The following is a 19,825-nucleotide window of genomic DNA, read 5'->3' as shown; positions in this document are numbered from 1 at the left end:
GTAATGGCCTGTGAACACCCCCGTTATAATTTGGAGTTGTCTTTTGCCTAGCTTCCCTAGCTTTTTGCTCCATCCAGAGTCTACCCTCTGCATAAAGAGCTTTGAATGCTTCAGACCAACCAGGGCATCCCACTCTTTTTGGTGACTAGCCTTTGTTTGGTCTTTCATAGCCATTCTGATGGTTCCTTGTGAAAGGCCCACATAAGGTTCCGGACCTATGAAGTTGTCTTCAGATCCGGCCTTGGCAAGTTCATCAGCGTTTTCATTGCCAATGAAGCCTTCGTGCCCCGGTATCCATACCAGTTGCACCTTGTTTTGCCTTCCAAGCTTGTTAAGAGCTTGGATGCCGTTTAATACCAGTCTAGAGGTAACTCTGGGCGATGTGAAGGCTTTGAGTGCCGCTTGACTGTCGCTGAGTATATAGATAGTCTTACCTTGGATTTGTCTAACTATATTCTCATGTACACAGGCAATTATTGCATATGTCTCGGCTTGGAAGACCGTGGCATAATTGCCCATGCTGATACTACCACTGTAGTCATTTGCATAAATGCCTGCGCCCGTACCAGATGCCATCTTGGACCCGTCTGTATACCAGATGATGGTGTTGTCATCAGGGGTGGGTGTCTCCAGACCCTCCTTCCATTCGGCTCTAGTATGGACTTTGGTTTTGAAGTTTTTGTGGAAGATGAATTTCGGTTGCATTTTGTCGCAGCCCATACTCATCAGCCTTCCCATAGAATTGTTGTATTCCATGCTTGTGTGTTTAGTCTTCGGCATGCTATCGCTCCAGAGGCCTGTTAAAGCCAGCCGGTGTAGCGATTTCAGTGCCTCAGACTGTATCACTAGATGTAGCGGCGGGAGATCCAATAGTACCTCCAATGCTGCTGTTGGCGTCGTTCTGAACGCACCCGTTATAGCCATGCATGCTGTCCTTTGTACCTTCATGAGGACATCCTTGCATGTGCTCAGTAATGTCCTTGGCCACCAGGCCAGGCTTCCGTACAGGATTATAGGTCTCACCATCATGGTGTAGATCCACCTTAGTACCTTTGGGTTTAAACCCCATGTTTTGCCGTAAGCTGACCTACACATTCCAAACACTCTAAGTGCCTTGGCTGTGGTCAGTTCGACGTGTCTTTTCCAGTTCAGTTCTTTGTCTAGTGTTACCCCTAGATATTTCACTTCATTGGAAAGTTCAAGTACCCTTCCATAGAGCCTTAGTTGCTCCATGCCAGTAAGGGCCCTTTTCCTGGTAAACGGTACTACCACTGTTTTGCCTGGATTGATGGAGAGTTGTTGGTGGTTACACCACCTCTCCACTTGCCTCAGTGCTGTATTCATGATTTCTGACACCGTTCCCGGGAATTTCCCGTTTATGAGTATCACTAAATCATCTGCATAACCCACTGTATATACTGGGCCCTTATTTAGTTCTTCCAAAAGTGAGTTCACTACCAGGCTCCATAGAGTCGGAGAGAGAACCCCACCTTGTGGACAACCTTTTGTTGCTGTGGCTAGTAATTCTTCCCCCATGAGGGAGGACTTAATTAGCCGGCTGTTCAACATATTACCTATCCAGCGGCAGATGGTAGGTTCTATGCCATGTTTGAGTGCAGCATTATTGATTGCACCATATGTAGTGCAATCAAAGGCACCTTCGACATCCAGAAATGCAGCAAGACATAGTTCTTTGTTTTCTATGGCCTGCTCCGCTCTAGTTGTCACCAGGTGTAGTGCTGTCTCCGTGGACTTGCCCGGCTGGTATGCACATTGCAAGCGGTGTAGTGGATGTCTCTTGAGCGGACCATCCCTGATGTGTCTGTCCACCAGTTTCTCCAAAGTTTTAAGGAGAAATGATGATAGACTTATGGGCCTATATGATTTGGCTTCTGTGTAATCCTCTTTGCCTGGTTTGGGCAAGTATGTTACCTTTACTAACCTCCATGCACGTGGTACATGTCCGAAGGCAATACACGCTTTGTACAGTCTACTCAAGTGGGGTATAAGTACGTTAGCGCCTTCTCGTAGTAGTATGGGGTAGATTCCATCTGGCCCCGGGGCTTTATATGGCTGAAATGTCGATAATGCCCATTGTATTTTGTTGTGGTCTACTACCTTTTTCGACGTGTCCCAATTATGCCTGGTCGTGCGAGTGCACTGTTCCGTAACACTAATTGGTTCATCGTCTGGTACACTCTGATTTATTATCGAGCCTGGAAAATGTGTGGCACACATCACCTTGAGGGTCTCTAGCCCCGTTTCAGTCATTCCACCATCACTCCTTCTAATAGAGGTGAGTGGGACTGACTTCGTTGTGGCTAGTGCCTTCGTGAGTCTCATGCCTTCCGGAATGGAACCGATTTGATCGCAGTGGTTTTTCCACGCTTTCCTTTTCGCTTTCCTCACTGCCTTGCTATATTCTGTGAGTTTTCGCGCGTAGAGCTCAAAATCATTACTTCTTTTGGCATCGTTGAAGACAGCCCTAGTTTCTTTCCTGAGTTTTGCTATCTCCGGATTCCACCAGGGTACCTTCTTCGCCAGGATTTTCTTTTCCGGGCAGTTATTTGTCCAAGCCGTATGGACGGCTTGCCCTATTTTGTCAGCTTCAAGTTCTATGTCAATAATAGAGTTTAGCTTACCATTGGGGTTTCCCAGGTCCGCCTTAAGGTCATCCTTGAACGATAACCAGTTGGTATTCCTGGGATTCCGTTTTAGTATAACTTCTACTTTGATTTTAGTGGTATACCTAAAGCATATATATCTATGGTCCGATAAAGAAATCTCCCCAGAGACATGCCATGAACTAACTTTATTACTTGCGTTGTTGGACGCTAGCGTTATATCAATGACCTCACCTCGCCTAGCATTGACGAATGTCGGCTCATTGCCTTTATTTAAGAGTTGTAGTGAAGAGCTTACCAGGAATTCCAGTACCTTCTCTCCTCTTCTGTTGACATCCGAGCTTCCCCAGATGACGTGGTGTGCGTTCGCATCGCAGCCGATGATCAGGTCAGTGTTCGCCCGGCTGCCGTAGTCAGCAAGATCCCGCAGTTGTGTGGTGATGGGATCCGCCGCCTCGTAGGGAAGGTAGGCTGATGAGATGACTAGTGCCTTACCCCCCCCTTTATTCAGGATCTTGACCGTGGTCAGATCCCTGGAACAGAAAGCATTTAGAAGCATAGCATCAATGCCGGTTTTAACATAAATACATGTCCTCATATTACAGTATCGTCCCGCCAGTACCATTTAAGCCTCTTATCTCTCCCTTGTAAATGTATGGTTCTTGAATAAGAGCAATGTCGAACTTGTCGCTTTTTAGCTGCCTAGCCAGAAGGGCAGTGGCGGCCTTATTGTGTTGTAAGTTTATTTGTACACACCTTAGCCCCTCCATTACGGCGGTTAGTGTTTGGCGGTGCTGAGATCAGCGGCCGCCTCCTGGACCGTGTTGTCGCAGGACATGGGCGAAGTGGTGCCCTCCAGGTAGAGTTCCTCCAGACCGCGCAGGTCCTCCGAGCCCGCCACCGATAGGATCGGTGACGACTCTCGGGTCCAGCGCAGCCCGGCGAAACTCTCCCCGACTAGCACCACTTCCCCCGCCTCTGACCGGTCCCGAGCCACCTCCGCAGGAGCGCCAGGCGGCGCGTCCCGCTCCGGGGCCTCCCCCGTCGCCGCCCCCGCGGCGCCCGCAGCCTCATCGGCCACCGAGTCCCCCTCCCCCCCGTCCGCGCCGGGCTCCACCCCAGCCTCTTCATGCTCACGCTCCTTCCCCGTCTCCAGGAGCTTGAAGTGGCTGGTGTCGAGCCCCGAGTGAAGAACGTAGCCGGCCTCCCTGATGACGTCAGCTGACACCTGGTCCATCAGAACGATGCGCCTGGTGTTCAGCTCCGACATCACGGTGTCGACCACCTTCCACTCGTCGGTGCGGAGTTTAGGGTTGCGCCTCTGCATCACCCGCAGAGCCAGCGACACGTCCTGGCTGCCATCGATCGCCGTACGCCAGGCCATCTTGACCGGCTTCGGCAGATCTTTAGCAGCCACGACTTTCAGGCGCCGCCCGCCGATCTCTCCTCTTCCGATCACCGAGCGGAGCCATCCCACTGCGTCGCTTCCTCCGCAGGTGATGTGAAGCGCACCCCCCGTGACAGCACCTAGTGTGATGTCGGGCATAGGATCGGCCGCCTCGTCCAAAGCTACGAGCAGGACGCTCACTATGGCCGACCTATGCTCCAACATCACCTTTTCCCCAGGAAAGGCCACTGGGACGATAGCCATCTTCTCGCTCGCCGCTACCTCAGCAAACGTCCCTACTACAACGAATTAAGTTCAACTATAATAAAAACGACATAAGTAGGTTAAATATTATGTAGAAATTTATATAAATTCCAGAAAGTATAAACATCAAGATAATAGAAACAAATTAGAACTAAACTAAACCTAACTAACCTCTATAATTATTAACTTATTTTTACTATTTTTTTTTTAAATAATATTTTTTTACTCTTTTATCCCCCCTTATTATATTATTTTTAAATTCGGTTAAAGTGTCGTGGAAAATGTCGATGCAAGTCCTGTCCCGTACAAAGGCATTGTATGCAGCGCAAATTCGTACCATGGGCGACTGCAGTCCAAGGTTGTCCAAGGTCCATTATGGACTATATTATAACTCCGAATAGAGAGAACCATCATCATCCTCCTTGCGTTATCCTGGCATTTGCCACGGCTCATGGGAGCCTGGGGTCCGCTTTGACAACTAATCCCAAGATTTGGCGTAGGCACTAGTTTTTACGAAAGCGACTGCCATCTGACCTTCCAACCCGACGAGTAACTAGGCCTTATTGGAATTAGTCCGGTTTCCTCACGATGTTTTCCTTCACCGAAAAGCGACTGGCAAATATCAAATGACATTTCGCACATAAGTTTCGAAAAACTCATTGGTACGAGCCGGGGTTCGAACCCGCGACCTCCGGATCGTAAGTCGCACGCTCTTACCGCTAGGCCACCAACGCGAATAGACAGAACCATCAATAAAAAATAAGTTTTCTCGCAAAAATTTAATTTTTGACACAAGTTTTTATCGCCGACTGTACTTTTCTTTCAACAGTCACATTTACTGCTCTCCGAGACGTTTCCGAAAATCCTTTACTCCTATAGCCACCTTTCTGCTCCATCATCAGATCAACTCCATGATACCATGATATTGCATTGTAACATGATTTACAATTGTCCGAGGTGTGCCTATACACTGTGAGTAGACAGTTTAGTTTGACAGTAAGTGTATAGTGTTTGATGTTTGGTTGGCAGCACTTGGGACATAAAGCTGTGCCTGCTGTGCGGCAGCTGGGGGCTGCACGCCGGCTGCGGCGGCGGCGCGCGCGCGCTGTGCGCCGTGTGCGCGCCCGCCGCTGCTGACATAGACCGGCTCGAGGGACGCCTCGCTGAAGGTAACTCATATCTAACACATATATAACTCCGTATAGACAGATAAAGTCTAAGCCAGCGTTCCCACTTAAGCGTCGCGTGTCTCGGGGCGCGCAACGGACGTCCGCGCCACGCCACCTGAGTGTAATTCAAAAAACGTCTCCTCAGTACATTTTGTATAGGAAGGACGTAAGACGCGCCGACACGCGACGCTCTGATGTGGCCGGTCCCTAAGAAAAAAACGTACCTCAAAGCCCTAGAGAAAAAGGTACGGTCGCCTAGATGGCGTTACACCTTTGGGGTACGCTCAGCTAGATGGCGCTAATATTCATATTTGACATTTTAAAACATATCAAGCTAAGAATATGGGCCAAATTGTCAAAACTGAGTTTCAAACCTGTGTCGAGAGATGGCAGTGTATGCATTGTGATTACACATTTTACTTCGACAGTAACTCTCTATAATACTCGATCCTCTTTGCTCATATATAGCCTAGGTTTTTCCTATTCGGGACCCATTTTTTATTTATTTATTTGGCTCACAAAACAACTTAGACATTAATAGAAAAATAAATTACAATTTTACTTAAAATACTGAGCTGGCCTATAACTCTAAACATCTGTGCACAGATAATATTTAATTTAAGTAAACAATATGCACTAGGGAGGTGAGATGTCTTCTTTTATACTAGGTACATTAATTGTGGAAGAGCAACTGACTAAACTTATACCTATTACATTATTAACTTCAAAACTAAACTAAGTAGAAATTACCATTTCTCGAAGCTACGAGTTACAAATTACGTTAAAAAGTCGATGTCTAATATGACAAGTTGGAAAGAGACTTCCGATTGTAACTTTCAGTTTTGAGACATGGACCACTGATCCTTTCGCTCGGGTAACATTGACTGAAGCGTTAGCGTAGAACGTAGATCTGCCAATCATGCCTTCCTGCTCCCATGGAGGCATAAGTAAAGAAAGAATTATAACTCCATACATCAGTAAATGCGAGTTATTTGTAGTGACATCTAACGTCAATTACGCTTCAATCACGCGTCAAATAGCGTAAATTATCAGTACCACTACTCGACACTAGGTGCCAACAGTGTCGCGTCTGCCAAAAATGTAATATTAAAACAGTTTACAACTTATATTACGAGCCGAAGGAATTGAAAACAGAGTACTGATTAATACTATTGTAATATTAGCTAAAAATTATTATTATATTATATTATTTGATACACTAGCAGCTGAAAGCTGATGTGTGTATATCACTGCACTTGTTTTTTAGTTACTGTTTATATTTTAGTTTTAAATGTTTATCAAGTCTGTTTTTGAAACTGTTCACTGAATTGTTAAGCATTAGACTTTTTGTTCGTCGCGACATCTATTGACAAGTAGCAGTACTGATAATTGACGCTAGTTGACGCGTGATTGACGCGTGGATGACACTAGATGTCACTACAAATAACTCGCATTTACTGATGTGTGGAGTTACAACTCTTCCCTTACTTATTCCTCTATGCTGCTGCCTAGCAATGAATGTACCTCACTGATGTATGTGGGCTAGTCTGTCGTTGCCTGCGTCCGTAGACCCGCCGCCACTGATATAGACCAGCTGAAAACCAAATAGGTTTTTTCGGAAATGGTTAAAATTAGTACAATATATGTTTGTTAAGTTGACAAAACACATATTCTTAATATTGACCTAAGCTCAGATTTAACATAAAGCTTGACCAAAAATAATATATGACTACGCGCCATATTGCGGAATTTCATTAGAACTTTTTTCTTCATACTATACTGAACTGTCACCGCATACATCAGACTAGCAGCGCCCTCTTGACAATAGTCATTTATTTCTAGTCAGGCTTTACATAATTGATGGAAATCTTACGCGTTCTTTCGCGTTTAATCTTATGGTTCTATCACTGTCGACTACAGCCCAACATCTAACTTCGTGAATTTTAAAACTTGAACTATATTTACAACACATTCACTACCAGACCAAAAACAGCGCACTGCGTCAGAAACCGGTCGTAATCTATAACCGCCCACTTGTATGGCGAGAATCCGCTGGGCGGGTTCTCTGGCATCTGACCAACGTTCACGAGTGCCCGCCAGGCGGGTACTTGGTTGCGAAAGTTATAAAGTATTATCTAATTTACAGTGATAATGGCGGAGCAGGCTCTTGAGCAGCAGCGCACGCGCAGCGGGCCCGTCATGCCGAGCCGCATGTCGCTCCGGCGCACCAAGGGCCGGCTACAGACACACAGGTATACATTACTATAGACGGTCCACTGGATCACAAACGCCCACTTATGGAGACTAACTGGACAAGCACCCGTACAAGAAGAAATACAGACGCGGAAATGGCATTGGATTGGACACATCCTCAGAAAACCTGATACCCACCTATCCAAAATGCCGCCATGCCGCCCTAAATCGACCTGGCGTCGTTCGGTTCAGCAGGAGCTCAGGGTGCTAGGCATGGGCTGGGAGGAGGTCACCCAAACTGCCCAAGACCGGAGTAATTGGAGAAATATGATTCTGACTCTTTTAAAAACAGACTCGACAAATATTTATTGAATGGACAAACCACAAGTGCATCAGGACATTGACGTGCACGTATCAGCTTTAAGCTGCCTGTGCATTAGAAAATAATAATAATAATTCGAGCCCTACACCCCAGCAGAGGGTAACAGGATGCAAAGAAGAAGAAGAAGAAGATGGACGGTCCACCAAATCTTGGCACTAAATAACCTAACCGGCAACCTTCAAATCAAGAGTGAACAGGCATCTTCTGGGCGAGCTCACTCCATCGTAGGCCACGTCTTTGCCTTTGGCTAGTCTGTGGCCAAGAGTAAGCCCATTTATAATTAAAAAAAAAAACCTAACCACAAAATTAAAATTTAAAAAAAACCCCCGACCGTCACATAGTAGACCGATTTTCATGAAACATGGCTAAGAACACTCCCGACTAACTCAGCTTTCAAACAAAGAAAAACTAAATCGTAATCGGTGCATCCGTTCGGGAGCTACGATGCCACAGACAGACAGACACGTCAAACTTATAACACCCCGTCGTTTTTGCGTTGGGGGTTAAAAAGGCGGCAAATTTGGAAAATGTAGAGCTCAGCGGCCAATTCTCTTTATAAAGCGCGAACCTTCCTAAACCTTGACGTTGACGGAATTATCGACGAGCCATAACACCATAGATTAAATATAACAAGATCATACCATCCCATACATTAAAATGCGACCGCCTAAGACCGCGCTTACACTCCACCACACATAGATGGCGCCACAAAAAAAATGTCTTGTAGCTTTCGATTATACTTGTAGATGGCGTTAAGTGTCACTTTTGACATAGATTTACGGCTCGGAATTGACACTTAATGCCAATCTACAAATATTCGGTGGCAACAGGGCATTTTTTTGTGGCGCCATCTATGTGTGGTGGAGTGTAAGCGCGTTCGTAGGCGGTCGCATTTTAATGTATGGGATGGTATGATCTGGTTATATTTAATTTATGATAACACTTAAAAATTGATAGAAAATGTAACGCCACCCTAAGAGAATTGAGGGAAGGCATGGATAAATTCGCACACATCCAGCAGGCCTCCGTGGCGCAGTTGGAAGCGCGATGGCCCCGGCAAGGCCAGAGCTTGCGGGTTCGAGTCCTGCCGGAGGTTGGAATTTTTCAATTTTTCCTTTAATTTTGAAAATATGTAGGGGCGAAGGTTTAATTCCAATTTTCCAATGGAATATTGGAATTTCGTGCCATTATTTTTTAGTTTCAAGAAAAGAGCGTACACCCATCTTAAAGGCCGGCAACGCACCTCCAACACCTCTGGTGTTTCGGGTGTCCATGGGCGGCGGTGATCGCTTACCATCAGGCGACCTGTCTGCTCGTTTGCCTCCTATCCCATAAAAAAAAAAAAAAAAAGAGTTGCCAGAACTTTCAAGGAGGATGATGATTTAAAAAAATATAGCAAGGATGTTCTATTAATCAGTCATTTGATTTCAGGTTTAGATATAAAGTACCTAATGTTTTATATTATTGTATATGATGTTTGAATTATGGCGTATTTTAAAAATATTTATTACTTTTCAGTGCTTCTGGTTCATCACAAAATTTGCCGACTCAAGAAATTCCCGCCAAGACTGAATGTAAGTTATTTTTACGAATTTTTGAAACGTTTTTTTTTTTTTTTATACTACGTCGGCGGCAAACAAGCATACGGTCCGCCCGATAGAAAGCGGTCACCGCAACCCATGAACGCATGCAACGCAAACAGTGCCACATGCGCGCCGCCACCCCATCAGAAACCCGTACACTCCCCTTTGCCGTGTCAAGTACACAGCAAAAAGGAGTGTACAAGTTCCAAGGAGGGTTCGGGTTGCCGACGACTCTAAAGGACAATATACGGAACAAGTTAGTTCCGTAAGTCCTCCCGTCATCAGCACACCGCACCCTCGTTGAGCTCTGGCAGCCTTACTCACCGGCAGGAACACACGTTGTAGGTTCTTTGTATTTAGTATTTTATGTTGCACTGTATACGACTGGTTTTGTTTATTTTTTTGATAAGTATTAGGTAGTCCTTTGATGACTTCATTAAATTTAACTTTTTGACAAGTGGAAACGTCTAAAATTTTCTTCTAAATCTAAAAATTTCTTCTCTGACGACTAAAGAGCTGGAGTATCGATCCGTAGGTAGTAAATTCGTGATTTCAAGTCTCACTCCAGGCCATAAAGGAATAAGTAAGGGAAGAGTTGTAACTCTATACATCAGTAAATGCAAGTTATTTGTAGTGACATCTACACTCAGTTCAGGCTTACTTGTCCAATCATGTAAACAAACACTGCTGGAAAACATTATCTCAATTTTCTCTGGAATTACACATTAACCATCACTTAAAATGTTATTATACACTTAAATAAACTCACAAAGTATTGAAATGAATCAAAAACCCACTAAATAATATCATTTCTAGAACGATTTTCACCAATAATTATAATTACGAACGGATGACATAAAAAACTCCTGACATTACGAAGTCTAGATTGTCTATGAGTCGCAATGTTGGGATGACAACTTATCGTTATGAACGATCGATGTTAACGTTAGAGTTTGTATAGCTTGGAAAAAATGCGTTGATAACTACAATAATTTATCAGATTTTTAACCGAAGGAGGAGGTTCTGTATTCCGTTTCGTATTTATGTTTTATGTACTTATGTTCACCGATGACTCCGAGAGCCATGATCCGATTTTAATCATGTTTCTGAAGAAAGCGACGAAAAATAATTAAATTTTGGTTTTAACATAGATATTGTGTGACGTAAAATTGAAAATCCTCTGATGACGTCAGCAGCGAAATTATCGTTAATTTCGTCATTTTATCGACACTTCCAATCTCTAGTAATTGTCTTTGACCATATTTGACGTTTCGTTTGTTTACTATATTGGACAAGTAAGGCTGAACTGACTTTAGCGTCATCCATGCGTCAATCACGCGTCAACTAGCGTAAATTATCAGTACCACTACTCGACACTAGGTGTCAACGGTGTCTCGTCTGCCGAAAATGTAATATTAAAACAGTTTACAACATATATTACAAGCAGAAGGAATTGAAAACAGAGTACTGATTAATACTATTGTAATACTAGCTAAAAATTGTTGAGTATTAGACTTTTGTTCGTCGCGACATCTGTTGACAAGTAGCAGTACTCATAATTTACGCTAGTTGACGCGTGAATGACGCTAGATATCACAACAAATAATTTGCATTTACTGATGTATGGAGCTACAACTCTTCCAGACAGTTATTTTCTATTTTTAAAATGTAAACACATTTTATTCAGGCCAGCCTCCAGGTCGCCTGGAACTGAACCTAAAACCCCCGCGGCGCGCGCGCCTGCTCACGCCCGCACAACACATGGAGTCCCGCGCAAGTCTGCTCTCCCCCATCAAACTACTCGAGCAGACATACCTGGAGAAAGGCGGTGGGAGGGATGTGGTGGTTCCTAGTGAGGTCTTGGAGAAGATCCGGCTGAGGTTTAACAAGCCGAAGCCGCTTTGTGCCAAGAAGAAGATTGTTAAGTAAGTATAAGAAATCTTAAAATCTAATCTTAATCTTGGGTTAAATTGTGGTGTAGGTGAGAGGCTGGCAACCTTTCACTGCAATGCCACAGTTTCGTTTTCTTTTAACCCCTTATTTGCCAAGAGTGGCCCTGAAGCTTTTTTAGTTTCATGTGCTCTGCCTACCCCTTTATGGGATACAGGCGTGATTGTATGTATGTATGTATGTATGTATGTATAAAGAAATCTGTTGTAAAATCCATACTATTAGAAATAGAAATATTTTTTAATCATGGCAAAATAATACAAAAAAAAAAGACACATAAATGCAGATCAACCACAGAGAATTATTCACACACATAACATCGCAAAAATATTTTAAGCGGGTTACTCACGTGTTAAGAGCGCTATGACAAAAAAAGGCGATATATTGTAAAATGCACAATATTTATCGACAAAATTGTACACTTTACTCATACTAAAAGACAGTGAAAGTACTTGTTTCAGTTAGAACATCTTATTAACTGTCGGTTAAATAAAAAACATATGAAAAAAAAAGCTTTTTCAATTAGTAATGATTGTTTTTCTGATGCTCGTTTAGGAAAAACCGCGTGAAGCACAGAATTCGGAGCTCTTATTATGTACAATTTGATAAGATCACTCTCATAAATGAGGTAAATTTAAGTTCCAAATATCTTGTACTTAAGGCCCATTAAACAATATTTATCATTTAATCCTTTGAAATTGAGAAATTGAAAGTAAAACGAACTCAATTTTGTCTTGAAAATACATCGAAACAAGTGATCATTTCTCCGAAAATCTACATGTTATCGAAGTTATTTTAGTATATAAATAATCTGCACAATGTGCTTAATAAACTGCTGTTATCCATTTGTCGTTATAATATTTTATCATGATTTTTTGCCAATTTTTTGAAAACTAGCCTTCCTGTCGCTATTTTACCGGCGACGGACGCCTGCGATTTCAGTGCCGCGCCGGAGCTCGAGCAGGTAAGACGTATGTCGCTTTGGTCTCCGAGTTTTCATCGCAAACGTCGAGAATATTTATTGTTGTGTGGGTCGGACGCCTTGTTTCTACACGGGCTATCCTCGCATTGTGTGTGTGTAAACAGCGACCAACGAATTTGATCCTAGACCCGTAAATATTTGCTTTTGTAATACTTTGTTATGTTTGAATGTTAAAGTATTACAACGTTGTGATGATAAAAATGTGAAAATTACAATACGGTCAAGATGATAAGACACATCAAGATGGTACTCGGGATCTGATGATGGAGCCAGAAGGTGGTCACCAGTACCAGTGAACCATGTAAGTAAACGACTTCGTGTTTAGGCTCGTTGGGTTCGTCTCAACAAGACCTTTGACAAGAGGTGGTACTCAGGGTCTGATGATGGAGCCAGATGGTGGTCACCAGTACCAATGAACCATATAACTAAACCCAGAGATGGGGAAATCGTAATCGATTCCGGATTACACGATTACTTGATTTTACTTTGTAATCTGACACTACTGGGTGTCAGATTACTTGTAATGTAATCAAGTGAAACGGTAAATTACCATTACATGTAAAGGAATCACTAATCATCTATACAATCATTACTATTACCAATAATTCGGAATCATAGTCGATTCAAAATAACTGAAATTATTGACTTGATTACTTTCAGATTACGAATATGTAGTACCTCAGATGACTGTCACTTTGACACAAAAGTCATCATGGGTGTCGTAAAATAGGTTTTAGGGGTGCTGATTCCAAAATTAATGACCAATGTGGAATCTGACATTGCTGACTGTCACTTTGACACAAAAGTCGTCATGGGTGTCGTAAAATATGTTTTAGGGGGTGCTGATTCCAAAATTAATGACCAATGTTCAATCTGACATTGCTGACTGTCACTCTGACACAAAAGTCGTCATGGGTGTCGTAAAATAGGTTTTAGGGGGTGCTGATTCCAAAATTAATGACCAATTTGGAATCTGACATGCTGACTGTCACTTTGACACAAAAGTCGTCATGGGTGTCGTCAAATAGGTTTTAGGAGGTGCTGATTCCAAAATTAATGACCAATGTTCAATCTGACATTGCTGACTGTCACTCTGACACAAAAGTCGTCATGGGTATCGTAAAATAGGTTTTAGGGGGTGCTGATTCCAAAATTAATGACCAATTTGGAATCTGACATTGCTGACTGTCACTTTGACACAAAAGTCGTCATGGGTGTCGTCAAATAGGTTTTAGGAGGTGCTGATTCCAAAATTAATGACCAATGTTCAATCTGACATTGCTGACTGTCACTCTGACACAAAAGTCGTCATGGGTGTCGTAAAATAGGTTTTAGGGGTGCTGATTCCAAAATTAATGACCAATGTTCAATCTGACATTGCTGACTGTCACTCTGACACAAAAGTCGTCATGGGTGTCGTAAAATAGGTTTTAGGGGGTGCTGATTCCAAAATTAATGACCAATGTTTAATCTGACATTTCTGACTGTCACTTTGACACAAAAGTCGTCATGGGTGTCGTAAAATAGGTTTTAGGGGGTGCTGATTCCAAAATTAGTGACCAATTTGGAATCTGACATTGCTGACTGTCACTTTGACACAAAAGTCGTCATGGGTGTCGTCAAATAGGTATCCGGAGGTGTTTGAAAACTAATGACCAATTTGGAATCTGACACTTTTGACTGTCACTTTGACACAAAAGTGATCATGGGTGTCTTCAAATAGGTTTTCATGGGTACTGATCTCAATATTAATGATCAATTTGGAATCTGACATTGCTGACTGTCACTTTGACATAAAAGTCGTTATGGGTGTCGTCAAATAGGTTTCCAGGGGTACTGTGCAATGTCAGGTTCCAAATCGGTCATTACTTTTTAAATCATTTCATTAATTTTGGAATCAGTACCCCCTAAAAACTATTTGACTACACCCATGATTCCTTTTGTGTCAAAATGACAATTAGCACTGTGAGATTCCAAAATAGTCGTTAATTTTGGAATCAGCACCCCCGGAAACCTTTTTGACGACACCCATGACGACTTTTGTGTCAAAGTGACAGTCAGCAATGTCAAGATTCCAAATCGGTCATTAATTTTCAAATCAGCACCTCCGTAAACCTATTTGACGACACCCATGATGACTTTTGTGTCAAAATGACAATCAGCAATGTTAGATTCCACATTGGTCATTATTTTTGGAATCAGCACCCCCTAAAACCTATTTTACGACACCCATGATGACTTTTGTGTCAAAGTGGCAGTCAGCAATGTTAGATTCCACATTGGTCATTATTTTTGGAATCAGCACCCCCTAAAACCAATTTTACGACACCCATGACGACTTTTGTGTCAAAGTGACAGTCAGCAATGTCAGATTCCACATTGTTCATTAATTTTGGAATCAGCACCCCCGCAAACCTATTTGACGACACCCATGACGACTTTTGTGTCAAAGTGACAGTCAGCAATGTCAGATTCCACATTGGTCATTAATTTTGGAATCAGCACCCCCTAAAACCTATTTTACGACACCCATGACGACTTTTGTGTCAAAGTGACAGTCAGCAATGTCAGATTCCACATTGTTCATTAATTTTGGAATCAGCACCCCCGCAAACCTATTTGACGACACCCATGGCGACTTTTGTGTCAAAGTGACAGTCAGCAATGTCAGATTCCACATTGGTCATTAATTTTGGAATCAGCACCCCCTAAAACCAATTTTACGACACCCATGACGACTTTTGTGTCAAAGTGACAGTCAACAATGTCAGATTCCACATTGTTCATACTTTTGTGTCAAAATGACAATCAGCAATGTTAGATTCCACATTGGTCATTATTTTTGGAATCAGCACCCCCTAAAACCTATTTTACGACACCCATGATGACTTTTGTGTCAAAGTGGCAGTCAGCAATGTTAGATTCCACATTGGTCATTATTTTTGGAATCAGCACCCCCTAAAACCAATTTTACGACACCCATGACGACTTTTGTGTCAAAGTGACAGTCAGCAATGTCAGATTCCACATTGTTCATTAATTTTGGAATCAGCACCCCCGCAAACCTATTTGACGACACCCATGACGACTTTTGTGTCAAAGTGACAGTCAGCAATGTCAGATTCCACATTGGTCATTAATTTTGGAATCAGCACCCCCTAAAACCTATTTTACGACACCCATGACGACTTTTGTGTCAAAGTGACAGTCAGCAATGTCAGATTCCACATTGTTCATTAATTTTGGAATCAGCACCCCCGCAAACCTATTTGACGACACCCATGGCGACTTTTGTGTCAAAGTGACAGTCAGCAATGTCAGATTCCACATTGGTCATTAATTTTGGAATCAGCACCCCCTAAAACCAATTTTACGACACCCATGACGACTTTTGTGTCAAAGTGACAGTCAACAATGTCAGATTCCACATTGTTCATTAATTTTGGAATCAGCACCCCCGCAAACCTATTTGACGACACCCATGACGACTTTTGTGTCAAAGTGACAGTCAGCAATGTCAGATTCCACATTGGTCATTAATTTTGGAATCAGCACCCCCTAAAACCTATTTTACGACACCCATGATGACTTTTGTGTCAAAGTGACAGTCAGCAATGTCAGATTCCAAATCGGTCATTAATTTTTAAATCAGCACACCCGAAAACCTATACTCGTGGTATATGCACTTGAAATGTGAAAGTGAAAATGCTAGAATGACATGTAAACCACGAAGTTGTATAGTCATATTGTTCATTGGTATTGGTGACCACCATCTGGCTCCATCATCAGACCCTGAGCACCATCTTGAAGTAATTAGAATTGTATTTGTCTTATTGTATCATCATATTAATATATAAAATAAGTTTGGATTTATGATGCGTAAAGTTGCCTCACCACTATGTTCAGATTGTGATGTTATTGAGGATGTGTACCACATATTAATGGAATGTGTGCGGAATGAGCCTTTTAGAAGCCAACTTAAAATATCCTGTAATACTTTTACAAATGTTGGTGGCTGTAATAGTGCCCTGGCTTTTCCATTGTCGGACGAAGCCCGAGCACTATTCAAGCTAGTTAATATAGGCCTTATTAATCGTAAGTAAATGTAACTATGTGGGTTATATGGAGCGACATAATCGCTAAGCGATAAAGCTCTTTAATAAAGATTTAAAAAAAAAAAAAAAAATATTAATATATACTTTACTCTAATACTTATCATATAACAAAAGCAAATATTTGGGATGGGATCTACTTTTATAATTATTACTTTAATTTTTTAAATAAATTTTAACATAATTGATATTATTTCGCGCTATATTCTCGTATTTTCGTACAAAATAATGTTTATTAGAAACCAAAAGTTTATATCGAGATAGTAGATTGTGGTTGTTATCAAAATTCCATAGAAAGGATCAAGATTGTTTTGTCCATTATTGTAGTGCGAGCGAGTGATAAGACGTGCTAGAAAGGGTCGGCATATTGGGCTCGCGCGGCGGGTAAAATACCTAATTTCGCCCGACGCCGAAATGTTATAACGCTCTTAAGTCGATGTAGCCTTCGACATGTTTCGATCCATTTTCGAGGATCTTTCTCAAGAGTAGCGACCCCGCCTTTACATATCGAGAGCGCGACGCATAACACGTGAGTAACCCGCTTAAAATATTTTTAATATGTTTGAGTTTCACGGGAGTTTTATAGTTAACATCGCAAAAAGGTAAGTAGGTACAGTCAAGTGTAAAAATATGGGTGCGTACAACTTATCAAAAATATGTCCCATAGCACTTTATGTCGGCGGAATAAGGTCTCGGTACATATTTTTGAGCGGATAAAATCGATACGTATTTTTGCACTTGACTGTACACATGATGAATAATGATTAATTATTAAATAAAACTCTTCAATCACCTATATTCAGACGTACGTCATATTTATGTCATCGGCATGAAAGTTACGGGCCCTGCTGATAATTTACGTTAGTTGACGCGTTGATGACGCTAGATGTCACTACAAAAAAACTTGCATTTACTGATGTATGGAGTTACAACTCTTTCGTCTATGGTAATACCAGTAGGTGCGTTGAAAAGTAACAGTCTCAAATATACATATTAATTTACTATACCTTCTTTTCCAGTGAGATATTAGACGACCTGTTCAAGAATGTGTCGAAGGAGAACCCAAAGAGCAAAGATCCGGTGCGAGAATGGAACTCGCCCAAGAAGTCTTGTGACATCAGTGCTGAGTTAAACGAAGTTAGTATTTTATAACTACAGTCACTATCCATACTAATATTATAAAAAAAGTCACTAAAAAAAGACGCGAAATTCAAATTTACTATGGGACAGCTTCCCGTCTTCAATTCCTTAATTTTTTTTTGTTAATCTGCCGCCTTACTAATGACAGAAATCGCTTGACACTATTTATAGTACAAACATAGCACACATTCAATTTAGATTTACTATTTCTTTTTCTCCACAGGCAATAAAAGAAATCAAATCGACGATCACCAGCAACGAGAAAAAAGAAAAACTAGAAACCAATGTTGAAGAAAACTGCATGAAAGTGAACGAACTATGCGAAAATAAACAAGATGATTCCAAAGAAAAATCTTATGATGGAAACTCAAGTGATAAAGAAAACAATGGAAATAATGTTAAAAGCGACGACGAATCATCGACCAGCACCTTTCAGTTGCCTTCAGAATTTATAGCAGAGAGCGAAGACAGTTTGCCAATCATGGACACACCGAAAAAACTCAAAATGGTCGACATCAAACAAGACTCCATCGAAATATCGAAAAATGATGAGATTGTCAACATAGACGTGGTACAAGTAGGAAGCGGAAATGAAAAGGAGTTTGTGAAAAACTTGGATCTGAAGAGTCCTGTTAAGACTAAGATGTTTTCATTCAAATTCAGTTCTTTGGATAAAGAACCTTTTAAAACTGATATAGATATGGATGTAGAGAGCTTTAAAGATCATTATTTGAGTGAAGTTGATAGAGACAAATGTAATTCAAAAAATGAAGAAGTAAAACAAGATTTGACTGACAAAAAGGTTAAGAAAAGAAAATTGGAAATGACAGATGAAGATCGTAAGAAAAGAAGGAAAGAAGGTAAAAAACATAAGGATAGTAAACATAAGAAAATTAAACTTAAAATAAAAGCTATAGATCCGGAGAAGGTAGGACAGAAAAGAGCAAAAAAGATGAAGAAAATGAAAGAATTCCACAAGAAAATTGTAAGAGACAAGCATGTTAACATTAAAATAAAACTAAAGGATGAAAACAAGCGTAAAATTAAGAAATCAAAGAAAATACAAAAGGTAAAGAGTTATAAACAGTATGTGTTGAAATATTCTCCTTTACTGAGCAGTAATATTGCAAAGCCAGAAGTAGACGTTACTCCAATGAAGAGGAAATATACAAAGATGGAGAAATCACCGGCAGACAAGCTTGTTCAGACTTCTATTCAGAGTTTCTTTAAAGTTAAATAAATAAAATGCAAAGTTTGTGAAGACAGGGCGCTACGCTCGTTCAAGAAGTGGAATCTTGAGTAGAGTTGTGCCTGCTCGTTCACTGAAAAGATCGCTCCTAACTAGTACGATCTCCGAAGTGTACTAGTTCGTTCTTTTAGGACATTTAGTACAATAGTACACCGAGAGAGCGAGAGACAAATTGTGCATATGGCGTACAGTAACGCTCGCTCGTACTAGCCGAGAGCTGATCAGCCGTTCCCGTGCGCTCTCGGTCCGAGTCAGTCGGTTCTAGTTCGGTTGCGGTCGGATCACACGGATCGCTTTGCTGTCATTGTAACTTCTCGGCTCTTCGCTCCTTTCGCTCCCATTCTATTGCGCGTGTGTGAGTATACTGAATGTTAGAGACTTATTAAATTAGATAGCAGAATCATTTGGGAGTAGTTCGGTCTAGTACAGTGCAGGGAACCGTGCCTTTTGTACTACCTATATATTATTATATGTACCTACACAAGCCTAATCTTGCTCGTTGCGAGACTTTCAAGTTTCAAGGCAGAAAATATTGCCAAGTGAAACGCAAGTTAGAATTTGTATGAAATTACTTTTCACTCTTGTGGATAAAATGTAACTTTTTACTATTTGAAGGATCAAGAGCGTCTTTACCAGTCGGTGTGGTGAAAAAAAAACATTAAGCCGTCATCATAAACTTTTGAAATTGTGTACGAATGTTGCATAAATGTATTTAGATTACATGCAATGTATTTATACATACACGAGTGCTAAGTATAACGGGTTAGTATGTTTTCATATTATCCGATCC

General features: G+C 41.5%; 2 protein-coding genes across 2 annotated transcripts in view; one reads left to right on the top strand and one right to left on the bottom strand.

Moving 5' to 3' along the window:
* LOC125239330 overlaps window positions 1–19,189 on the top strand; it is a 28,601-nt gene extending 9,412 nt beyond the window's left edge. Inside the window, exons 8-13 of the mRNA XM_048146877.1 lie at window positions 5,305–5,444; window positions 7,591–7,696; window positions 9,538–9,593; window positions 11,290–11,527; window positions 17,666–17,783; window positions 18,010–19,189. Coding sequence (XP_048002834.1) covers window positions 5,305–5,444; window positions 7,591–7,696; window positions 9,538–9,593; window positions 11,290–11,527; window positions 17,666–17,783; window positions 18,010–19,026 — 1,675 coding nt within the window. The 3' untranslated portion in view covers window positions 19,027–19,189. The remainder of the gene's footprint in view (window positions 1–5,304; window positions 5,445–7,590; window positions 7,697–9,537; window positions 9,594–11,289; window positions 11,528–17,665; window positions 17,784–18,009) is intronic.
* Window positions 1,979–4,302, bottom strand: LOC125239331. The gene is made up of 2 exons (XM_048146878.1): window positions 3,381–4,302; window positions 1,979–3,157 (listed from the first exon to the last, which is right to left on the bottom strand). Exon 1 carries the CDS (start codon window positions 4,273–4,275, stop codon window positions 3,403–3,405), a length of 873 nt encoding a protein of 290 aa, XP_048002835.1. The 5' UTR covers window positions 4,276–4,302; the 3' UTR covers window positions 1,979–3,157; window positions 3,381–3,402.
* Window positions 19,190–19,825: the final 636 nt, after the last annotated feature.

The sequence above is a fragment of the Leguminivora glycinivorella genome, chromosome 25 (assembly GCF_023078275.1).
Source record: "Leguminivora glycinivorella isolate SPB_JAAS2020 chromosome 25, LegGlyc_1.1, whole genome shotgun sequence".
Classification (NCBI taxonomy): domain Eukaryota; kingdom Metazoa; phylum Arthropoda; class Insecta; order Lepidoptera; family Tortricidae; genus Leguminivora; species Leguminivora glycinivorella.
The sequence above is the reverse complement of the archived record's forward strand: the minus strand, read 5'-3'. Positions and strand labels throughout refer to the sequence as shown.

What these genes read in the sequence shown, in the direction of transcription:
- LOC125239331 (XM_048146878.1), bottom strand. Translation starts at nt 4,275, where the DNA reads ATGGCTATCGTCCCAGTGGCCTTTCCTGGGGAAAAGGTGATGTTGGAG.